At 40.7% G+C, this 22,415-nt stretch overlaps 1 protein-coding gene across 8 annotated transcripts in view; it reads left to right on the top strand.

The window, feature by feature from the left end:
- The window catches only part of LOC132768838 (actin, alpha skeletal muscle B), a 28,547-nt gene extending 7,849 nt beyond the window's left edge, over nucleotides 1-20,698 (top strand). For 4 of the 8 annotated variants that reach the window (XM_060765207.2, XM_060765198.2, XM_060765154.2 and 1 more), the window contains 6 exons: nucleotides 5,403-5,513; nucleotides 8,517-8,601; nucleotides 10,776-10,937; nucleotides 11,607-11,798; nucleotides 18,743-18,924; nucleotides 20,370-20,698. In XM_060765207.2, coding sequence (XP_060621190.2) covers nucleotides 5,403-5,513; nucleotides 8,517-8,601; nucleotides 10,776-10,937; nucleotides 11,607-11,798; nucleotides 18,743-18,924; nucleotides 20,370-20,513 — 876 coding nt within the window. In that variant the 3' untranslated portion in view covers nucleotides 20,514-20,698. Of the gene's footprint in view, nucleotides 1-5,402; nucleotides 5,514-8,516; nucleotides 8,602-10,622; nucleotides 10,630-10,775; nucleotides 10,938-11,606; nucleotides 11,799-18,742; nucleotides 18,925-20,369 lie in introns of all 8 variants that reach the window. The other 4 variants (XM_060765172.2, XM_060765180.2, XM_060765190.2 and 1 more) reach the window with 4 other exon arrangements.
- Nucleotides 20,699-22,415: the final 1,717 nt, after the last annotated feature.

The raw sequence follows: 22,415 nt of genomic DNA, 5'->3' as shown, positions 1-22,415 counted from the left end.
CCAGTTCAACCCCCTGCCAAGAAACAGTAAAATCACATTCATAACACCCCTGACAGATGGCCATCCAGCCTCTGCTTAAAAGCCTCCAAAGAAGTCTCCATCACACTCCGGGGCAGAGAGTTCCACTGCTGAACAGCTCTCACAGTCAGGAAATTCTTCCTCGTGCTCAGGTGGAATCTCCTTTCCTGTAGTTTGAAGCCATTGTTCCGCATCCTAGTCTCCAGGATAGCAGAAAACAAGCTTGCACCCTCCTCTCTGTGACTTCATTTCACATACTTATACATGGCCATCATGTCTCCTCTCAACCTTCTCTTCTTCAGGCTAAACATGCTCAGCTCTTTAAGACGCTCCTCATAGGGCTTGTTCTCCAGACCCTTTATCATTTTAGTTGCCCTCCTCTGGACACTTTCCAGCCTGTCAACATTTCCCTTCAATTGTGGTGCCCAGAATTGGACACCGCATTCCAGATGTGGTCTAATCAAGGCAGAATTGAGGGATAGCAGTACTTTCCTGGATCTAGACACTGTACTCCTATTTATGCAGGCCAAAATCCCACTGGCTTTTTTTTTGCCACCACATGATATTGTTAGCTCATGTTTAAATTGTTGCCCAGGAGGACTCCAAGATCTTTTTCACACATACTGCTCTCAAGCCAGGCATCCCCCATTCTGTATCTTTGCACTTCATTTTTTTAAGCAAAGTGGATTATTTTGCATTTGTCACTGTTGAACTTCATTTTGTTAATTTTGGCCCATCTCTCTAATGTGTTCAGATCATTTTGAATTCTGCTCCTGTCTTATGGGGTATTGGCTATCCCTCCCAATTTGGCTAATATATGAAATAATAATAATAATAATAATAATAATAATAATAATGACAACAACAATAGTAGTAGTAGTAGTAGAAGCTTTATTGCAGCTTCTACTAGCCAAGTGTCAAATGCTAGCTGTTTGGTTTTTAAGAAAGAAGAGTGAGCCCATCACCCCTTAGCAATTCCCCACAATGATGAGAGATTACATTTAAATTGTCATAAATTTCTACATTTACATCAGTACATGTGGGCTGAAATAAACAGATATGGACATGTGTATTTTGGCTCAGGCCAGACGCCTAATTGTTCACACTGCAGACCATGAGCGCATATAACATGACTTCTGTTTTTCATATTCTTCTTTTAAAGAGGCAGATTGTCTGTGGTACTGGGTGTGATGTAAGAGACATCCTGACTACCATCCATTAATGGCAGTAGTATCTTTAAAAATCTATCCAAATTGGCGGCTATCATTATTTTACACATCAGTGTTACTGTGTGCTTTCAAGTATTCTCTGATCTATTGTGATCCTAAACTAAAGCAACCCCATCATAGGGTTTTCTTGGCAAGACTGTTTCAAAGGAGGTTTGAAACAGTCTTGTCTGAGACTGAGAGAAGGTGGTCCAAGGTCACCCAATGGGCTTACATGACTGAATGGGGATTTGAACCCTATCCTCCAGAATCATAGTCCAATCCTCAATCAAGTATACCAAGCTGGCTCTCAGTATAGGTCACAGGGATATTAATTGGCTTCTGCCACAGTTGCAGAATTCAATCATGGAGCAGTAAATTTGACAGTTTAATGATGAACTTACATGAACATTTTATACAAGTCTTTGTCCTCTTCCTTTTTTGCTTGTAATATAATGTGTGATCCATTAACGAATTACATATCGTAGAAACCAGATTCACAGACTCAAGGAGGAGGCAAATAGGTATGACTAAATGAACAGAAAGGAGCTATTGGGGTGCAACCATTTTTGGAAAATTATGAGACACTGGAGGTAGCAATTGTCACATAGACACAGATATACAGGGATAAATTTTGCCATGATAATGTTTCTGCTTCATATGTATGCCTCTTTCTTTGCTGCCATATGGTGTACAGCCATTTCCAGTGAGCTGTGAGAAGTGGAATTCATGGACAACGAAATGAAGCTTCTTCCAGCTCATATGCTTCAGTTCACAATATTCAAATTTGGGCTGCTCCATTTTCCAGCCAACATTCATTTAGGGCAGCATGTATGTGATAATGCATTCATACTGCGCATACAATGTAAGGAGGGAGAAAAGCACAAGAACAAACCTACAGAACCTATCTTGTTCATAACTTGGGGACTGCCTGTATTTGTTGATTTCCAAGGCTCCATCTCCATTGACTGAAACTGACTTAGAACCCATCTATATTGCCATCTATATTTTGAAACTGCATTATATAATAATAATAATAATAATAATAATAATAATAATAATAATACAAGCAGAGACAAGACACCGTTGCTCAGATGATCCATTGGAACTTGTACTACAAATACCATCTTCCTGTGACAAATAAATGGTGGGATCCCAAGTATGAAAAAGTTACAGAAAATGAACACGTCAAACTACTCTGGGACTTCTGAATTCAGACAGATAGAGTTTTGGAGGACAATATTCCTGACCTCACAATCATGTTAAAAAACAAAATATGGATAGTTGATGTTGCAATCCCAAGTGACAGCATGATTGAAGAGAAACAACTGGAAAAGCTGACATGATACAAGGATTTAAAGATTGAACTACAAAGACTCTGGCACAAGCCAGTAAAGGTGGTCCCAGTGGTGATCGGCACACTGGGTGCAGTGCCTAAAGACCTTGGCCTGCACTTAAATACAATTGGCGCTGACAAAATTACCATCTGCAAAAGGCCACCTTACTGGGATCTGTACGCATTATTCGCCAATACATCACACAGTCCGAGACACTTGGGAAGTGTCCGATGTGTGATTCAATACAACAGCCATCAGAATGATCTTGTTTGCTTTGGACTCATCTCGTTGTGTTTCAAATAACAACAACAACAACAACAACAACAACAACAACAACAACTTTATTTTTATACCCCACCTCCATCTCCTCGAAAGGACTCAGGGCGGCTTTCATGGGGCCAAGCCCAACAGAACTCTTAAAACATAATACATTAAAATGCATATCAACAAAATAATAACAAAAACAATATAATGAAATAACAACAACAATAAACAGTATTTACAACAAATGTCAGAACCAAACAACCAGAAGCAAAGTTCAATGTTTCACCATGGGTGGGCAGACTGGTTCCACAACATTAAAGTGCAAATATCATATAGCAGTGATGAGGATAAGAGCAGTTTATCATTAAGGATTTGGGTATAACAGTTGTAAAGTGCTTGAAGACAAGAATTTTGGGTCCTAACTGGGGCCTGCTGTCCAGGGAATTGCCTAAGTGCTTATATGAGTCTACACTGATGGGGCCTTTAAATGGGTTAAAAAGCTGGAAGACCAAGCCTCCCTCTTTGACAGAAATTTGCATCATTTTCATTGTATTTCTAGAAGGTGATGAACCCTCCTCCCCAAATACCTTCAACAAAGAACTTGGTTTTTGAAAATACTTGATATAAGTAGTGAAATCCATGAATAACATAAACATTTATAGGAATAAAATTTGTTTTAACGGTGGTTACCTTATTCCACAGACTATCTTTAACCCCACCCATATCTCTACATCCTGTGTAACATGTTTTATCAGTTGACTTATATTAAGATTCATAATCTGAAATAAGTCCCTAGGGATAGTTATACCCAAATAAATAATAGAATATGGGTAATATTGAAAGTGCCATGTTTTAAATATACTAGAGTCTGTCATGTCTCTCACTGGCGGCATTTCTGACTTGGACCACATATTTTACCAAAAATGATTAATCATCTGTATCAAAACAGGGATTGACTGCTGGGGCTTTGAAATGAACATCAAAAGACCATCTGTGAAAAGAATGTTTCTAAATTTTACACTGACATAGAATCATAGAATCATAGAATCAAAGAGTTGGAAGAGACCTCATGGGCCATCCAGTCCAACCCCCTGCCAAGAAGCAGTAAAATCACATTCATAACACCCGACAGATGGCCATCCAGTCTCTGTTTAAAAGCTTCCAAAGAAGGAGCCTCCACCACACTCCGGGGCAGAGAGTTCCACTGCTGAACAGCTCTCACAGTCAGGAAGTTCTTCCTCATGTTCAGGTGGCATCTCCTCTCTTGTAGTTTGAAGCCATTGTTCAGCGTCCTAGTCTCCAAGGAAGCAGAAAACAAGCTTGTCCCCTCCTCCCTGTGGCTTCCTCTCACATATTTATACATGGCTATCATATCTCCTCTCAGCCTTCTCTTCTTCAGGCTAAACATGCCCAGCTCCTTAAGCCGCTCCTCATAGGGCTTGTTCTCCAGACCCTTGATGTTATTGTTTAAATCTATTGATCCTGGAATTTTGCCTAATCATACTAAGCGTAAGTTGAATATCTAAAGAGACAATGGAAATTTCTGCCTTGTAAATGGGAATAAGAAAGAAACATTGGTTATGATATGTGCTCGTGGTGCTGAATATAATATTTTTATCCAATTAAAAATAATTTAGAAAACCCCAAATTAGTGAATACTATGAAAATAAACAGCCAGAAAACTTCACCAAATCAAAAGAAATAGTGGTTGGTAGATCAATTCTATTTGAGTTTATAGCAATCAGGTTCATAAACAATCAAATATTTGGAGTGTGTGAAGATCCCAGCCATAGATGAAGGTAAAACATCAGGAGAAAATGCTTCTAGAACATGGCCATAAAGCCCGGAAACACAACACTTCAGTGATTCCAGCCATGAAAGCCCTTGACAATAAATCAAATTGTTGCACCCTAGCACTACAAGTAAGTGGCTGATTCAAACATATTCTGTGATCCTTTCATGCAGGGTCAAGCCAAAATATTGTACAGAAGTAGAGAAGTAGAGTCAAGGGGTCTTTATTTGTGTCCAGGACCAATCACATTAACTGGGCATATGCGCTAGATAAAAATGAGGAGAAAATTGTTGCAATTTCATGACTTTCACCACACTTGGTCATGGTTTAAGGCAGAGGTTCTCAACCTATGTGGTCCCCAGATGTTTTGGGTTTCAACTCCCAGAAATCCTAACAGCGAGTAAACTGATTGGGATTCCTGGGAGTTGTAGGCCAAAACACCCGGGGACCCACAGGTTGAGAACCACTGGTTTAAGGCAACGACTTCTGGCATCAGATTCTTAAAGGCACCAACAAAGAGAGCTTTGTGTTAAGTGGCCTCAAGTCCACCCACTAAGTTCATCTGCTGTTGGACTCATTTCAATTGGCTTTTGTGCCTAGAATAAAAACAACACCACATTGTTCTTCAACTCTGGAAAATGTCTTGGGGCAGCCATGTATGTGTTTACATAAATAAAAATGTATTTATTGTAGATAATATTTTGATGGAATTTAAAAAATACATTGACAAGACAATTATTTCTTTCAAACAAAATTTGCTAAGCTCACAATACCTCTCATTTCTAGATTTGGCATCATTCCTTCTACAATGAACTGCGCGTTGCCCCAGAAGAGCATCCTGTGTTGTTGACAGAAGCTCCCTTAAACCCCAAGGCTAACCGAGAAAAAATGACTCAGGTAACAATTTTAATGTTAGCCATCTAAGGTGCTTCTTTCCTTCTGAGGAGAAAAACACACACAATAATTTCAGCTCCGAGAGAAATGTAATATGATCACATGGTATCAAAAGATAATATTGGGTTGTACAGAGAAGCTAAACCGCACTTCTGTAGAAATGCATTTATACTAGTGGCCCTATAGCAAGTTCCTACTTTTAGTCAGTTAGATCTTGCCCGCTTGCAGAAATTTTCTAATTTCATTGCTTTTATATACACTTTGTAGTTTTCTGTACAACATTAAATCTAGGTTTGGATGATTTTTTTAGCCATTCAGTAATGGTTTTGAAGGGGGCTCCAGAGAGAAAGTTCACCTTTTCTGCTCTTCCAATTGGTATTGCTATTGGATTCTGCTTTTGATTCCTTTGCCAGGGTCCTGCTGTTGAGAGATACATGATTTACCAATCCCCCCACCCTTTTTAAAAAGGGGGCTTGGGGACCTATTCTCTCATCTCTTGCACTCAGTCCAAAATAACCCATTGTGGTGTCGCAATGGGTTAAAGCCTTGTACCAACTGAACTGTTGGCCTGAAGGTTGGCGGTTTGAATCCATGAGATGGGGTGAGTGCCTGTCTAACAGCTCCAGCTTCCCATGCGGAGACATGAGAGAAGCCTCCCACGGGATGATAACGCATCCAGGCATCCCCTGGGTAATGTCTCTACAGATGTCCAATTCTCTTACACCAGAAGTGATTTGCAGTTTCTCAAATCACTTGTGACAGGATAAAAAAGTGCAAAATTTCCATTTCTAGGCAGTAGTCACTCCCTTGGGGACAGTATTACAGGGAAGATGGGGAAGTCAAACTGCTGTTAAAGGCTTTATTTATGTTTCCCAATATGTAAGGTCCTAAATCCTCTATTTTTGAAGAAATAATTGTTTTTTTAAGCAAGTGTGTAATTATGAAAGGCATCAATACTTTAATAATGCATAGTTCCAGAAAATCTGCTTGTAAATGAACCTAGAAATTTGGAAGAAATTGTTCCTCAAACTGCAATTTTAGAGCCCCATCCGTGTATATTTCTTTGAACTTCTCTCCCTTTGCTGCTGTGAGCCCCTCTAGTTCATATACATTAACTGGAAATGGATCTCTAATTCAGTTTTTGTTTGCACCAGGACCAGTAAAATATTCATCAAAACTAAGCTGCAATTTTTTCAATTGTTGTGTGACAAGTGATGTACTCTCCTCAAACAATTCTTCGTTGGTGGAAGCAATCACATTTGTGAGGTTTGGAAATATCTCATTGCTTATGCTCAGTAGGTAATGGTGCCAACTTTTTCATCATTGCTTCCATCTTGTCTTCAACTTGAAAAACTGTAACTTTTTCTTCTTGAAAATTTAAGTTGAGCATATTTAGATGTGTGAAGATATCTGACAGATATGCTAATTTTACTAACCATGAAAAATCTGTCAAAAACGATCTTGCCAAGGTAAAATTATTGCTTGATGAGGAATAATCTTAACTCGCCTCTCAATTCTCCCAAATAAGATGGAAGTTTACCTCATGATAGCCAACAAACATCACATGTAGCAAAAATTCATGGTGGTCACTGCTCATGTCTTTGAATAGCTGTACAGAAAGTCTTGAATTGAATTATTTGCTTTTTAAAAAATAAAACTGACAATTTTGTATTATTCATAGAATCACAGAATTGGAAGTGACCTTGTAGGCCATCCAGTCCAACCCCCTGCCAGGAAGCAGGAAAATCGCACCCCTGACAGATGGCCATCTAGCTTCTGTTTAAAAGCTTCCAAAGAAGGAGCCTCCACCACACTCTGGGACAGAGAGTTCCACTGCTGAACAGCTCTCACAGTTACGAAGTTTTCCCTAATGTTCAAATTCACAATGTAATACATGACCAACTCACCCATAAATAATCAATACACAGGTTGAGTTATATACACAGGTTGAGTATCCCTTGTCTGAAATAAAATCCAAGTATTATGGGGTTTTTTTTTTTTACTGTAAATTGAAGCCATTGTTCCACATCCTAGTCTCCAGGACAGCAGAAAACAAGCTTGCTCTCTCCTCCCTATGACTTTCCCCTCACATATTTATATCTGTCCATCATGTCTTCTCTCAGCCTTCTCTTCTTCAGGCTAAACATGCCCAGCTCTTTAAGCTGCTCCTCAAAGAACTTGTCCTCCAGACTCTTGATCATTTTAGTTGCCCTCCTCTGGACACTTTCCAGCTTGTCAACATCTCCCTTTAATTGTGGTGCCCAGAATTGGACCCAGTATTCCAGGTGTGGTCTGACCAAGGCAGAATAGAGGGGTAGCATGACGTCCCTGGATCTAGACACTAAATTCCCATTGGCTTTTTAAGCTGCCACATCATATTGTTGGGTCATATTTAACTTGTGGTCCAGGAAGACTCCAAAATCTTTTTCACACATACTGCCATGCACCCCCCCCCCCATTCTGTATCTCTGTATTTCATTTTTTTCTGCCTGAGTGGAGTATTTTACATTTGTCCTTGTTGAAATTCAATTTGTTCATTTTGCCCCATCTTTCTCATCTGTCTTCTGGAGTATTATTATTATTATTATTATTATTAACTTTATTTATACCCCGCTAACATCTTCTGAAGGACTCGGTGTGGCTTACAAAAGGGCAAGGCCCAACACATCAATAAAACAACAACATAACAAATACAACAATAAATAACTCATAAAGCAAAACAATAAACATTAAAGCAATAGCAATAAACATTAGACAATAACACCACGACGCATTTAAAAACTAAGGCCGGGCCAAATGTAATGAATAAAAATTTTAAAAATTAAAAAAATGCTGGACATGACAGGTGAAATTGATAGGTTTTTAGAGATAGGTGCGGTGTGCAGACAATCTTAAATCTCTATCCCTCCCAATTTGGTGTTGTCTGCCAACTTGATGGTTATGCCTTCTAACCCTTCCATCTAAGTTATTAATAAAGATGTTGAACTCTTATTTTCCTTACTACAGATCATGTTTGAAACATTCAATGTACCAGCGATGTATGTGGCCATACAGGCAGTTCTCTCTCTATACGCATCAGGCCGAACTACTGGTAAGTTTGGATTGGTGTTCATATCATTTTGTTCACAATCTGTTTTTGTAATGACTTAACACAACAAACTGGAATACATCCATCACTTTAAACAATTATTTTTAATGTTTTTAGAATTTAGAAGTAAAATTGTTCTCTACCTCCCTATCCCACAAATTCACAATATAATACATGACCAACTCACCCATAAATAATCAATCTACTTGCCCAGTCACCCACATATAATGTCTATTATTAGTTGCTCTCCCTTTCTGTAATACACAGGTTGAGTTATATACACAGGTTGAGTATCCCTTGTCTGAAATAAAATCCAAGTATTATGGGGGGGGGGGGGGTTGGATTTTGGAATGGCTGTATTTACCTGTATATAATGTTATATCTTGGAGTTGGAACTCACACAATTCATTTATATTTCTCATATACCTTACACACAATATTTGTAATAAATGTATGCATGAAACAAAGCTTGTGTACACTGAACCTTCAGAAAGCAAAAATGCTTCCTCCTCAACAATGTTGGGTAAGGTGTCTTTTAGGCAGCTCCAACAGTCTTCACTCTTTCCCCCGTCTGATGAGAGCAGGGATAGGGCGCCAAAGGAGGGAGGTTGCAGCAAGGCAATTGTCGGAGAAACACAACAAAATAGCGCACAGGGGTCATCTGTATGATGAGATCCTTATTAGCTGGATTTTTTTACTGCCATGGCCAACCTCATAGCTTCAAATGTCAAACCCTGGAGTGCTGAGATTTGCTAGGAACAGGAACAACAGGCCCAGTTAAGTAGAGCTATCAACTAGCCAGGAAAAAAATCAACTTAAATTTTGTTAGTGGCTTTGGTTGCACATATTTGTTCCACAGCATGTATCTAAGGGTGTGTTCTGTACTCTGACACTACAGTTGTAGTCCTTGTTTGTTTCTCCCAGAATCTGGAAATGTGACTTTTTGGATGACTACTCCCAGAAACCTATATTTAATTTTCCAACTGACAGGGAATTTTGGCTTTTGTAATTCCAAAAATGAACTTTTCCAGGTTCTTTCCCCCTGCCCCCCATCTTGAGACCTCTTTGCACAAGGCAAAATAGTTCCATTTTTCTGCTTTTATTCGTGGCTTGGATGGGGCCTGCTGCAGGCATGTAACCGGGGGGGGGGGGGGGGGCTTGAAGGGCTTCAGCCCCCCCCCCCCCGAAATTCTCATGGTTGTCCGCGAGAAGGTTTTACTGGTACATTATGTAAACTGTTATGTTATTCATATCATGACCTGATCACCATGCTCAATATATCCTATATGCATGGGGGTATTGGGGTAATGATACAAAAGGTTTGCTAGGGTAGACCCTCTTTCACAGCCCCCCCCCCCCAAATTAAAATCCTGGCTACGGGCCTGGGGCCTGCCGAGTGCCATCAGACAATGCATGGCAGGCTCTGTCCACATTCCTCCCAAAGTGGAGAGGAAGCACCAAAAGGCGCTTCCTCCACCACCACAGGGAGGAAAGTGTGCTTTGGGTAGTTCCAACAGAGCTACCCCACACTTTCCTCCCCTTTCCGTGTTTGATGGTGGAAAGAGAGGTGGAGCAACATACCCTGTCCCATTCCCACCATATGATGGGGGAAGGAGGGAGGGCACATGGGAGCCACAAACCACCCTGCACACTTATGCCGGCAACTGCCAGCAACTGCCAGTGAGACAGCCTGGCCCAAAGGGCCAGGTGGAGAGATCCTTGGTCTTCTTGAGAGAACAGAATCATGTATTTTTACAACCATAAAGACATGTAGCTGCTGTGTTATGTTCTATTTTTAAAATTTTGCATTTTGGTAGCAGATCTTTATGTTTATACATCAGCATTTAGGATTCTTCTTTGTCTGAAAGGCTATAGAAATGTAACATCATTATCGTTAGCATCTGTTCATAGAGAACAATGCTATACAATTTCTGATTCGTTCATGCTTCCTCAGAAGGCAATTGCTTCTTTGTATAGGACAGCAATTTCCCCCTTGTGGAAGAAGCACTCCACTTAGAGGGGAGACAATAGGCATTGTTATTTGCAGTCTCTCCTTTCAAGTCTTGCTGTTGTCTAAGAGTTTCATTTAGCAGATGGATTGATGAGAAGACTGGGGCCAGTTAGGGTCTATACAAGGAGAAGAATGCTGACATATTCATTTTTGTTGTCTCTCCTAGGTATAGTCCTAGACTCTGGGGATGGCGTCACACATAATGTGCCAATCTATGAAGGTTATGCCTTGCCACATGCCATCATGAGACTGGATCTGGCTGGGAGAGATCTCACTGACTATCTTATGAAAATTCTTACAGAAAGAGGCTATTCTTTTGTAACTACTGGTAATCAGCAACTCCTTTAAATATTATATATGTTCTTCATTTAAAAGATAAATTGCAAATTTCCACATGCTGCAAAATGAATGAAAATCATGTGAAACTTCCCTTTGACAAACAATATTGTTAGGCAAATACATAGCATCCAAATTTTACAAACATTATCCATAAAGTGAAGAATCTGTAATGCTTTCTTTCCTTTCTTCTTTCCTGTCTTCCTTTCTTTTCCTTTTTTCAAAAAGCATAAGTATCTTAACTTTTTCAGACATAGATAACCCCGTTCCCCGGATTTGAACTGCCAACCTTATGGTTCAGCAAGTTCAGCAGCTCAGCAATTTAATCGACTGCGTCATCAGGGGCTCCATCTTTTAATTGCAAGATTGTATAAATGTAACTATGTTGCTCCGGCATTGAAAATCTCACGTGCCACATAAAATGACATAGTGTGCTGGATTCAGTCTGCCAGCCTTGTGTTTGCTATGTGTGCCTTATGGATATCTTTGTGCTGCCAATATAGTAGGAATTTGCAAAAAAGATACTTTTTTTCATCCCGCTCAGAACAAGAGAAAGTTGTGGTTCTCATGTTTGCTGGGTAAAATTGGTGGATGCACAAGACAAATAAATCCATCAATTACACCTACAGCCTTCTTACCCCTTACTTTTTGATGTCTATAGCTGAGCGTGAGATTGTGCGGGACATAAAAGAAAAGCTCTGTTACGTGGCCCTGGACTTTGAGAATGAAATGGCTACTGCAGCTTCCTCTTCTTCCTTGGAGAAGAGCTATGAACTTCCTGATGGTCAAGTCATCACTATCGGCAATGAACGGTTTCGATGCCCTGAAACACTCTTCCAGCCTTCTTTCATAGGTGGGTTTACGTGTGCTTTCCTGTATCATTTGAGCATGGTTACACTGAACAAAGTTGCTATCTTGTTGTGTATTTTAAAAAACATATTAGGACTTTTGGAATCATCCACAAATAGCTTCTTGAGATAGCAACTAATACTGCTATATAATTACTATATGAAAGTTTGATGGTGTAGTCATGGATGAAAAAGGCTTCTAAAAGAGGATCCAATGTTTTGTTGCATGTGATTTTGCTTTTGCAAGAGTGTAGATCAGGGGTCCTCAAACTAAGGCCTGGGGGCCGGATGCGGCCCTCCAAGGTCATTTACCCAGCCCTCGCTTAGGGTCAACCTAAGTCTGAAATGACTTGAAAGCACACAACAATAACAACAATCCTATCTCATCAGCCAAAAGTAGGCCCACACTTCCCATTGAAATACTAATAATTTCATATTTGTTGAAATTGTTCTTCATTTTAATTATTGTATTGTTTTAAGTGTTTTTTTGCACTACAAATAAGATATATTCAGTGTGCATAGGAATTCATTCTTTTTTTTTTTTCAAAATTATAATCCGGCCCTCCAACAGTTTGAGGGACTGCGACCTGGCCCTCTGTTTAAAAAGTTTGTGGACCCCTGGTGTAGATTAATCAGATCAAGACATTGGATGAAAAAGAAACAATTTAGGATTTCTGTCCTTGGAAAGCGGTATTCTGAAATAAGAGGCGATGTCACAAGATTTTGCTTTATGGAAAAATACATCTAGTACTGTGTATGCTATTGTGCATTCCTCCATGAGAGGGGGCTGGACTGCATGTCCCTTATAGTCTCTTTCAACTTTATGATTCTAGGATAATACCTGAATATATATAAATAAAAATGTAATGTTAGTTTGTGGAATTAACATAACTTAAAAACCACTGGATGAATTGACACCAAATTTGGACACCTATCAGGCCAACGAGTGACCATCACTCATAAAAACACTGAAAAACACAGCAGAAGATACTTAAAAAGCCAAAAATTAAAAAAAAAAAACCCCATTACAACACATGTGCAAAACCACACATATATATGCACAAACACACATATATACACATGTACACAAATATATACACATATATACACACATAAAACACATATACCCAGGCTGGGCCACAGCAACGCATGGCAGAGGACGTCTAGTACAAAATAAATGTTATTTGCATTGGGTTTAAATTGTGTATGTGGCATTTTCTCACTATTTCTCCTTGTAAAATACGTGCACTTGATCGAGAAAGGATCAGGTTAACATCTCTCTTAAAATGGACAATGAAGAGCAGAAGGTTGGACAAGGTGTCCCCAACACTAAGATTCTATTATTCTAAGTGAAAGGACACTTCATATTAGGTTAACATAGCAGATACATGAACATATGTATTTTCTCATTCCTTAAGAGATGCATCTTTGCCTGGGGGATGCTCTAAGTGAAGTTGTATCACAGACTTTACCTGTAGAGTGTGAAAGATGAACTGTGAAAGATGAATGATAATTGATGGCTCACAGGGGATAAGCACAGATATTTATATGGCACCTTCTTTTTGTTAAAAAATAATCAATGCTCTTTTAAGGATGGCGGTCATTGCCTTCAATGTAATTTGTATCTCAGCTTTCTCCCAGCATGGGACCCAAGGCAGCTCTCATTATAGGGCCCTCTCACATCAAACTATTATAGCACCATTATTCTACTTCACATGGAATCTTGGGATTTGCCGTTAAGGTACGGGCATTGAGAATTCTTCGCTCCGGAGATCTTGACTCTCAGTAAATTCTAGAATTCCATGGAATGATGCCATGATCGTTACAGTGGAATAATAGTGTAATGTGATAGGGCCCCAAAACAAAGTACAACTAAAACACATTGATAGTAACAAACAGTTTCAAAAACTATTCCCTTATAATCAATGTCTTCCAAACTCATTTTCTCTGTCTAGCAGGTGAGAGGTTGGGGTTTTCTTTTTGGCACAAATACCCTATTCCTATTGGAAGATTAGGAAGGATCTCTTCATACTTACCCTCAAATTGCTTTATTTCTCGTCCCTCACTCCTTCCCCAATCACAAGGAGGGAATGGGATGAGGCGTGTTGGCGCCCTGTCCACATCAGATGGGGGAAAAGACCCAAAAATGTGGGTATCTCCACAAAACATGTATATTTCCATAGTTGTCAATGAAGCATCTTGCAATACTTCCTCTGCACTTGGAGGATCAAAGTGGTGGGGCCTGCCAAGTGTCATATGATGGCGCTCGGCAGGCTCCATCCCCAAAGTGCTGCAAAGGGGCAATTTGCTCCAATGTGATGAGGTGGAAAGAGAATAGCAGTGATAACTTCTGCCCTGGCAAAGTCTATGAAATATGGAGATGGTTCCTTTGTTTGTCACATCGGCCTGTCACATCTGTTGCACTTCACCAGGAGTTCACCTTGCTCATGCACTCACCAAGAAACCAGATGTGGTAATAAACAGTTTATTAATGAAACACATATAAGAAGGGGCCAAAGGCACCTTAAACAAATAATGGAGTAAAACTCCAAGTGTGAACATAGAAAGCAAATCTCGTAGGCAATAGGTAAATCCAAAGACAAGAGTTAAAACTTGAACATTAATCCAGAAGACAAGGAACAAAACGAGAGCATGAATCCATAAGTAAATCCATAAAACAGGAAACAAAACCTGACTAGGAATTTTGGGCCTTGAGCATGAATCAGGAACAAGACAGGAGTTTCCCACTCCAATAACGATGTTGCTTGATCTAAAATCCTTACAGCTCTCTAAGGGTTGCAATACATGAACACATTCTTTTGGCCTCTCCTTCCAATGGCTTTGCTTGCACCTGAATTTCTTCCCTCGCAGGAGCAGCTTTGTATCTCTGTCTAAGCCAGCTGCTTCTTTGGATGAGCTCATGTTATCCTCCCTTCCCTGCCTGTTGGCTTCCAAAACAGTTTCATTCCCACACTCAGAAATAACATTTTGCTCCACTCCCCCCCCCCCCCTGTTCTCCCAATCTGAGAACCATCTTGCTCTAACACCTCCTATGTCTGGGCACCCACACAACCATCAGATTTTGCACCCCCAAACCCCTCATCATCATCAACTGGCTGAACTACAACAACATGGCACCATCCTGTCATGCTTCATTGCATCAAATCATCCAGTCATGCTGCATCGTCCTGTCTTGTTGGAAACATCACCATGGATTATCTCTCTAAATTACTAAGGATCTTGTAAGCATGTTTTTCCAAGCTAGTCTATGGCCAGTGAACAGTCTACTGGATCTGCAAGCCTTTTTCTTGAATACTGGACACACAAATGGTATAAAAGAGTCCATTTTGCAGAATATGGAACACATGCACACACACTTACGCACATAAGGGACAGACAGAGAGACAAGCAGAGGAAACAAAGGAGGACAACACAGAGCCCATGACCATGTCACCATCCCAATACCAAAAAGTTTTTGTGACCCTTGGAATCCTTGCTGGATTTGCCTTATTAAACACAAAAATGCAATTTAGTGAAAAGAAGTCCATGTCAAATAAGTTTGTGCCACTAAATCTTAGCTCATGTGAGGCTGTAGCCATGGCAGAATCCAGAAATGAGCTAAAATTGTCACCATTGCTTACTAAGGTTTTTTGGGAGCAACTAGAGACTTTTCATAACAATAGCACCAGTCTATGAAAGAGTACTTCAAGAAGGATCTCCCCTCCTTCCAATTAATTGTGATAGAAATATGAGTAAGTTTTATGCTTCTTGCAGAACCTGTCAGAAGTCATGCTTTGGAGGGTGAGGGGAGAGACACTGTCTACCTGGAAAAATCAAATCAAGTACAGAGTGCATGTCTCAAAACTGTGTAACTTGACAAATACGCAGTGGGTTTCTAATAAATGCCTAAGCAGGAGGAGCAATTCTTCTTGCTATTCAACTACAAATCCAGCATTTCATATTTATTTATTTATTTATTTATTTATTTGCTTTATTTCTATACCGCATTTTTCAGCCTAATTAGGCGACTCAATGCGGTTGACACAATACAGGTTATCACAATAATATCCTAAGCAATTAAAACACATCATACACAACAGACAAAATCAACAATCATTATCATATCATAACGCCTCAATAACAAATCAGAATCCGTTCTCATAATCCATGTACCATTCCTATGTTCAATTTTACCATCTTCCTGTGTTCAGTTGCACTGTTTAGCCAAACGCTTGTTCGTAGAGCCAAGTCTTAACCTTCCTCCGGAACGCCAGCAGCGAAGGGGCCTGTCTGATGTCTACAGGTAAGGCATTCCATAGCCGAGGGGCCACCACCGAGAAGGCCCTGTCCCTCGTCCCCGCCAACCGTGCCTGTGATGCAGGCGGGACCAAGAGCAGCCCCCCCCCCCCCCGGACGATCTTAATGTCCTAGTCGGTTCATAGGTGGAGATGCGTTCAGAGAGGTAAGTGGGGCCGGAACCATTTAGGGCTTTATAGGCTAATGCCAGCACCTTGAATTGTGCCCGGTAGCAGATTGGCAGCCAGTGGAGCTGGCTCAACAGAGGAGTGGTATGCTCCCTGAGTGCCGCTCCCGTTAACAACCTGGCTGCCGAGCGCTGGACCACCTGAAACTTCCGGGCAGTCTTCAAGGGCAACCCCACATAGAGCGCGTTGCAGTAATCTATGCAGGATGTAACCAGAGCATGGACTACCGTGGCCAAGTCAGACTTCCCAAGGTACGGGCGCAGCTGGTGCACAAGTTTTAATTGTGCAAATGCTCCCCTGGATACCGCCGAGGCCTGGGGTTCCAGGCTTAGCGATGAATCCAGGGTCACACCCAAGCTGCGAACCTGCATCTTCAGGGGGAGTGTAACCCCGTCTAACACAGGCTGTAACCCTATGCCCTGTTCGGCCTTTCGACTGACCAGGAGTGCCTCTGTCTTGTCTGGATTCAGTTTCAATTTGTTAGCCCTCATCCAGTCCGACACAGCGGCCAAGCACCGGTTCAGGACCTGAACAGCCTCCTTAGTAGTAGGTGGGAAGGAGTGACAGAGTTGGACATCATCTGTGTACAGATAACACCGCACCCCGAAACTCTGGATGATCTCTCCTAGCGTCTTCATGTAGATGTTAAACAACATGGGGGATGGTATTGAACCCTGTGGGACCCCACAAGACAATGGTTGTGAGGACAAGCAGTTGTCCCCCAGCAACACCTTCTGGGTACGATCCTCTAGGAAGGACCTGAGCCACTGCAGAACAGTGCCACCAAGGCCCATTCCCGCGAGGCATCTCAGAAGGATACCGTGGTCGACGGTATCGAAGGCCGCTGAGAGGTCCAGCAGAACCAACAGGGACACACTCCCCCTGTCTAGCTCCCGCCGGAGATCATCCACTAAGGCGACCAAGGCTGTCTCGGTACCATGTCCCAGCCTAAAGCCAGACTGTGCTGGATCCAGATAATCCGTGTCTACCAAGAATACCTGGAGTTGTGAGGCCACCACACGTTCCAGGACTTTGCCCAAAAAGGGGAGATTGGAAACAGGCCGATAGTTGACGAATTGAGTGGGGTCCAGTGATGGTTTTTTCAACAGCGGTTTTATTACAGCTTGTTTTAAGCTGGCTGGAATTTTGCCTTCCCGAAGGGAGGCATTAACCACCACCTTCACCCACTCGGCCAATCCCCCTCTGGCCTCCTTTAGAAGCCAGGATGGGCAGGGGTCTAGGATGCATGTGGTTGCTCTAATTCCTCCAATTGTCCACATCCTCGGGTTTCATCAACTGAAATGAATCCATCAAAATCGGACAAGCAGGTGCTCGTGTTACATCCTCAGAGACCGCCGTTTCATAGCATTGGGCTATTGGGTTAAAGTGGTTTAATTAATTCTACAGTGTAGGTGCAGATGCACCCTCTATTTTTTAAAGAAATCCCAACAAAACCATAGTGTAAGAGACTTGCTAAACATCAATATACGAGGTTTGAATGGAAAGTAATGCCTCCAGCTTCGTAACTCCTCAACAGGTGGCAGTACTGGTATGCAGCAGATACTGGCTTGTTCAGTAGACTCTCCTCTACAGTTCCATTTTGGTGGGAAACCTTAGCTTTGAATGGTTGTGTTGTTGAAGTGCAAAGTATGGAACCCTGCGCAGACGGTTGATCAATGCAACTTAAGCAACGTGCAGTCATTGAATTCTTGACAGCAGAAGGTGTCACCCTAAAGGAGATCATCAGAGAATGCAAGCTGTTTATGGTGATTGTGTTGATGTGAGTACCATGCATCATTGGGTGAGAAAGTTTAAAGATGTTGAGGTGGGAACATCTGATCTGTGTGACAAGCAAAGAGTTGGATGTCCTGTGACAGCAACCACTGAGTTTCATAAGCGAAAGGTTGATAGATTGAGTTATGATGATAGAGAGAAATTTCAATCATAATTGGCATTTCACAAGAACATGCGGGTCACATTATTGCTTTGCTTGGCTATTGGAAGATCTATGCACAATGGCTACCCAGGATGCTGAGGCCTGAAATGAAAGTGCACACACTTGAAACTTCAGAGACTGGATCTCACCACTGTACGACATCCTCCATACAGTCCAGATTTAGCACCATCTGACTTCCATCTGTTCCTGATAATGAAAGAAGATCTGCGGGGACATCATTATGCTTCTGATGAAGACATTGAGAGAACTGTGAGACGCTGGTTGTGGAAACAGAGTGTCAACTTCTTCCATGATGGCTTCAGAAAACTTGTTCATTATTGGCAGAAATGTATCCAATTGTTTGGTGAGTATGTGGAAAAGTGAATAGTGGTAGTTAAAGAGCACATTCTAAGGATTATTTCTGCATTTGATTTATTAAAATATTCCCATCCAAACCCAGGTAATGAAGGTGGAGGCATTACTTTTCATTCAACCTTCGTATAATTCCTGATGTTCCCTTTGTTATTAGGAATGGAGTCTGCTGGTGTCCATGAAGCTACATATAATCGCATCATGAAATGTGATATTGATATCCGCAAGGATCTCTATGCTAATAATGTGCTCTCTGGAGGAACCACCATGTACCCTGGCATTGCTGACCGTATGCAGAAGGAGATTACAGCTTTAGCTCCAAGTACTATGAAGATCAAGGTAAATACTGTAACTAATTCTTAACATTTATTTAATAAGCTGAAATCCAGTTACTCGTCTCACCTAATAGGCACACTGAATCTATCACACTGAATGATACATTAACATTTGTGATTCAGTGGGTCTACTCTAGTAGAGACTTTGGCTTGATTTAGATCTAAATATATAAAATATTTCTGTCAACAATAACTAGTATTTATAGTTGCTAATAGCAATAAAACTAACAGCAATTTTTTTTTAAACACAAAAGTAATTGGAAACACAATTTAAAGGAACACATACTTAAAAGAAGTAATAGCGCTCAGCCAATTAAAAATCCTTCAGCAGCACTAGTTTGAATATTTAAAACTTAATTTGAATAAAAAGGTCACCAGCAAGAGGACAAACTAGAGGAGATTTGCTTGGCCTTCCTGGACAAAGAGTCCCAGAATCTGGAAGCAGCCACTGACAACTTCATCACATGGATGAATTTCGCTGCTTCTCCACACTGCCGGGACGGAGGCTCCTGGAGTCCAACAAATGCTGCAGGACTACTTCTGTCAGGGTGCTCTTGGACTATGTGCCAGCAGCATTCTGGCAGTGCTGAGAAGTGGAGCCCAGAGGAGTCAGTTATACATCCAGCTCTTGATAGAAAAATCCAAGGAGGGCACAGCAGAAAGTCGGTGACAGTGGGCAAACATTGTGGGAAGGGATTCACTAAGCGTTACACTGTCCCACTCTTTCCCCTGCTGTCCCCTGGCTTCCCGATCTCCATGTGATGAGTTTCTTAGATAATACCTTTTGTGTCAAACATACTTTCAAGGCTGGTCGGCGATGGGGTTGGGGGGGTAGGAGTGAATAATATGGTTTTTTCCAAAAATCTTAAGAACTGGGAGAATTTTAGACAACTAGCATTGCCACTTTTACCAGAAAAAAGTAGTCAGCAAAGTGATTATAATAAGTGATTAACATGCTTGCTGGTGAAATTTTTGGCTTCAACATTCTATATTTGCTGGAGGTTCTGAACCTTTTTTAAAAAGATAAACTCAATTTGAGTACATTACAGGACATACCTAAGGCATGTGCCACCACAGCCAGGTCTGACAGGGTGCGGTTGCTACTAATGGAAATTCACTTGTAAGCTATCACCAGAATCTGGGCACCCAGGTTCAAGATTAAATCCGAGTGTGCACCTGAACTGTGTGCTGAGCCTTTATATTTCATTTAATGCAGGTTGACTCTATATCCCCTGATCTGCCCTTTATCTGATCTGGCTTATTTTATGGCATTTCAGTTTGTTAATTTGCAACTAGTCTGTTACTCAGGATGCATAGGGTTTTCTTAGACAAGGAATATTCAGATTTGGTTTTGCCAGTTCTTTATAGAGGTCTTTAATGTGACTGTAGTGAGAAATCCTGCTACCTAACTTATACATTCTCCTCTTTGTTCTCTATTGTCTTCTGTAGATTATTGCACCGCCAGAACGTAAATATTCAGTTTGGATTGGGGGCTCCATACTGGCATCTCTGTCAACCTTCCAGCAAATGTGGATTAGCAAAGATGAATATGAAGAGGCTGGTCCCTCCATTGTCCACCGCAAATGTTTTTGAATGTTTTTGAGATTTATTGTAAGAGATATCATATGGTGTTTTCCGGCATAATTTCTTGAAGCATAGTTGCCTTCACTGCTTTTGCTGAAGACATAATGAAAGGTCATGTTGATTGTGAAGATGTCAATTCTGGATGCAGCCAATTTTGCATTCCACTGATATGGGTAACTTTGAATGGGCAGCAACTACATAAAATGTAATTCAGTTACTCTCCAAATTTTAAACTAGTTTTTGAGAAGATAAAGTGTGTAGAACACTCTCAATGTTGTTGGAGTGCAGAATCAGATATGATACTTCATGCTCTGTAATGAAAGGGAGAACCAGTTTCACCCAAATCAGTCTGTCGGCCATTCAGTCACTATGGAGCTGATTCTCCCTTCCTTTGGGTGCATGAACACTGTGGAATTAATGCAGTTTGATACAACTTTGTCATGTCTCAATGCAATGGATTCATTGGGAGTTGTATGCTTCCAAGGTCTTTATCCTTCTCTGGCAAAGAGTGTTGATGCCCCACCAAATTACAACTCTCAAGTTTTCACAGCATTGATCCATGGCAGTTAAAGTAGTGTCAAGTAGTGACCAGTATCCAAGTGACAAGTAGAGACTAGTATCAAAGTTAAATTTGGTAAGATCAGATAATAATAATAATAATAATAATAATAATAATAATAATAATAATCTTTATTTAATATATTGTCGAAGGCTTTCGTGGCCGGAATCATTGGGTTGTTGTAGGTTTTTTCGGGCTATATGGCCATGTTCTAGAGGCATTCTCTCCTGACGTTTCACCTGAATCTATGGCAAGCATCCTCAGAGGTAGTGAGGTCTTGAGGTAGTGAGGTAGTGACCTCACTACCTCTGAGGATGCTTGCCATAGATGCAGGTGAAACGTCAGGAGATAATGCCTCTAGAACATGGCCATATAGCCCAAAAAAACCTACAACAACCCAATCTTTATTTACATCCCACCACCATCTCCCTGAAGGGACTTGGCGTGGCTCTACCTCAATTTTGATCAGTTTTACTATAGGCCACAGCAACGCGTGGCAGGGCACAGCTAGTATAACATATAATAGGTAAAAATGGTACAAAAGTATAAAACAAGTCACATAAAATTATAACAAATCCCATCAACACATGTAGCATAAAAACAAAATAATACAATTTTAAATAATACAATTTTAAAACAACAGTAGATTAAAAACTGCCGTGAATCTAAGCAGGTAGAGTCAAAGGTCATGATGGTATGTGCACTGTTCTAACCACTGGTGCCACATTGGTTGTCAGCATGTTACATAATTGTTTCTTTTCCATACCTTTTTAGCAGGAATGCAGACCAGAGTAAAGCTTTTGTAATGGACATTTTCATAAGTATCTAGTTAATCTACTTAGCACGTTCTGCTTTTTCTTTTACAGTGCAAATTAATACATGTCTACTCAGAAACATGTCTCAGTGATGTCGACAGATTTACTCCTAAAGAATCATATACAGGGCTTCAGACTGAATGCCTTTTCTGATACTGCCCTTATAAAGGAAAAAGTGGTTGCTAAATAAGTTATTTTTTAATATTCTATCATAACCATTGGTTTTTTTAAAGGAACACACAATTAGCCATGTAATGCTAATTTGATTTGCATTAATTGCATAGCAACTGGTTGATCTATTAAATAGATATGAAAAAGCCGCCATAAGCTTCTGTTTTGATTTGTTTATGAAAATTTCCCAGGTAAAGTACAGTGAATTCTTAACAAAAAACCATCTTGAAACAAATTATGTAGGAAACAAAATCGTCCTGGGTTTGAGTAATGCAGCGAAACCCAAGCAGGCTAACATGCAATAGATCAATGAACAATACGATGTTTATCATCGTTACTTCCATGCCAAAGAAGCTCAGAAACAAG

The sequence above is a fragment of the Anolis sagrei genome, chromosome 1, assembly GCF_037176765.1.
Source record: "Anolis sagrei isolate rAnoSag1 chromosome 1, rAnoSag1.mat, whole genome shotgun sequence".
NCBI classification, from domain to species: domain Eukaryota; kingdom Metazoa; phylum Chordata; class Lepidosauria; order Squamata; family Dactyloidae; genus Anolis; species Anolis sagrei.
Note: the sequence above shows the minus strand (reverse complement) of the source record. Positions and strands in the feature narration are given on the sequence as shown.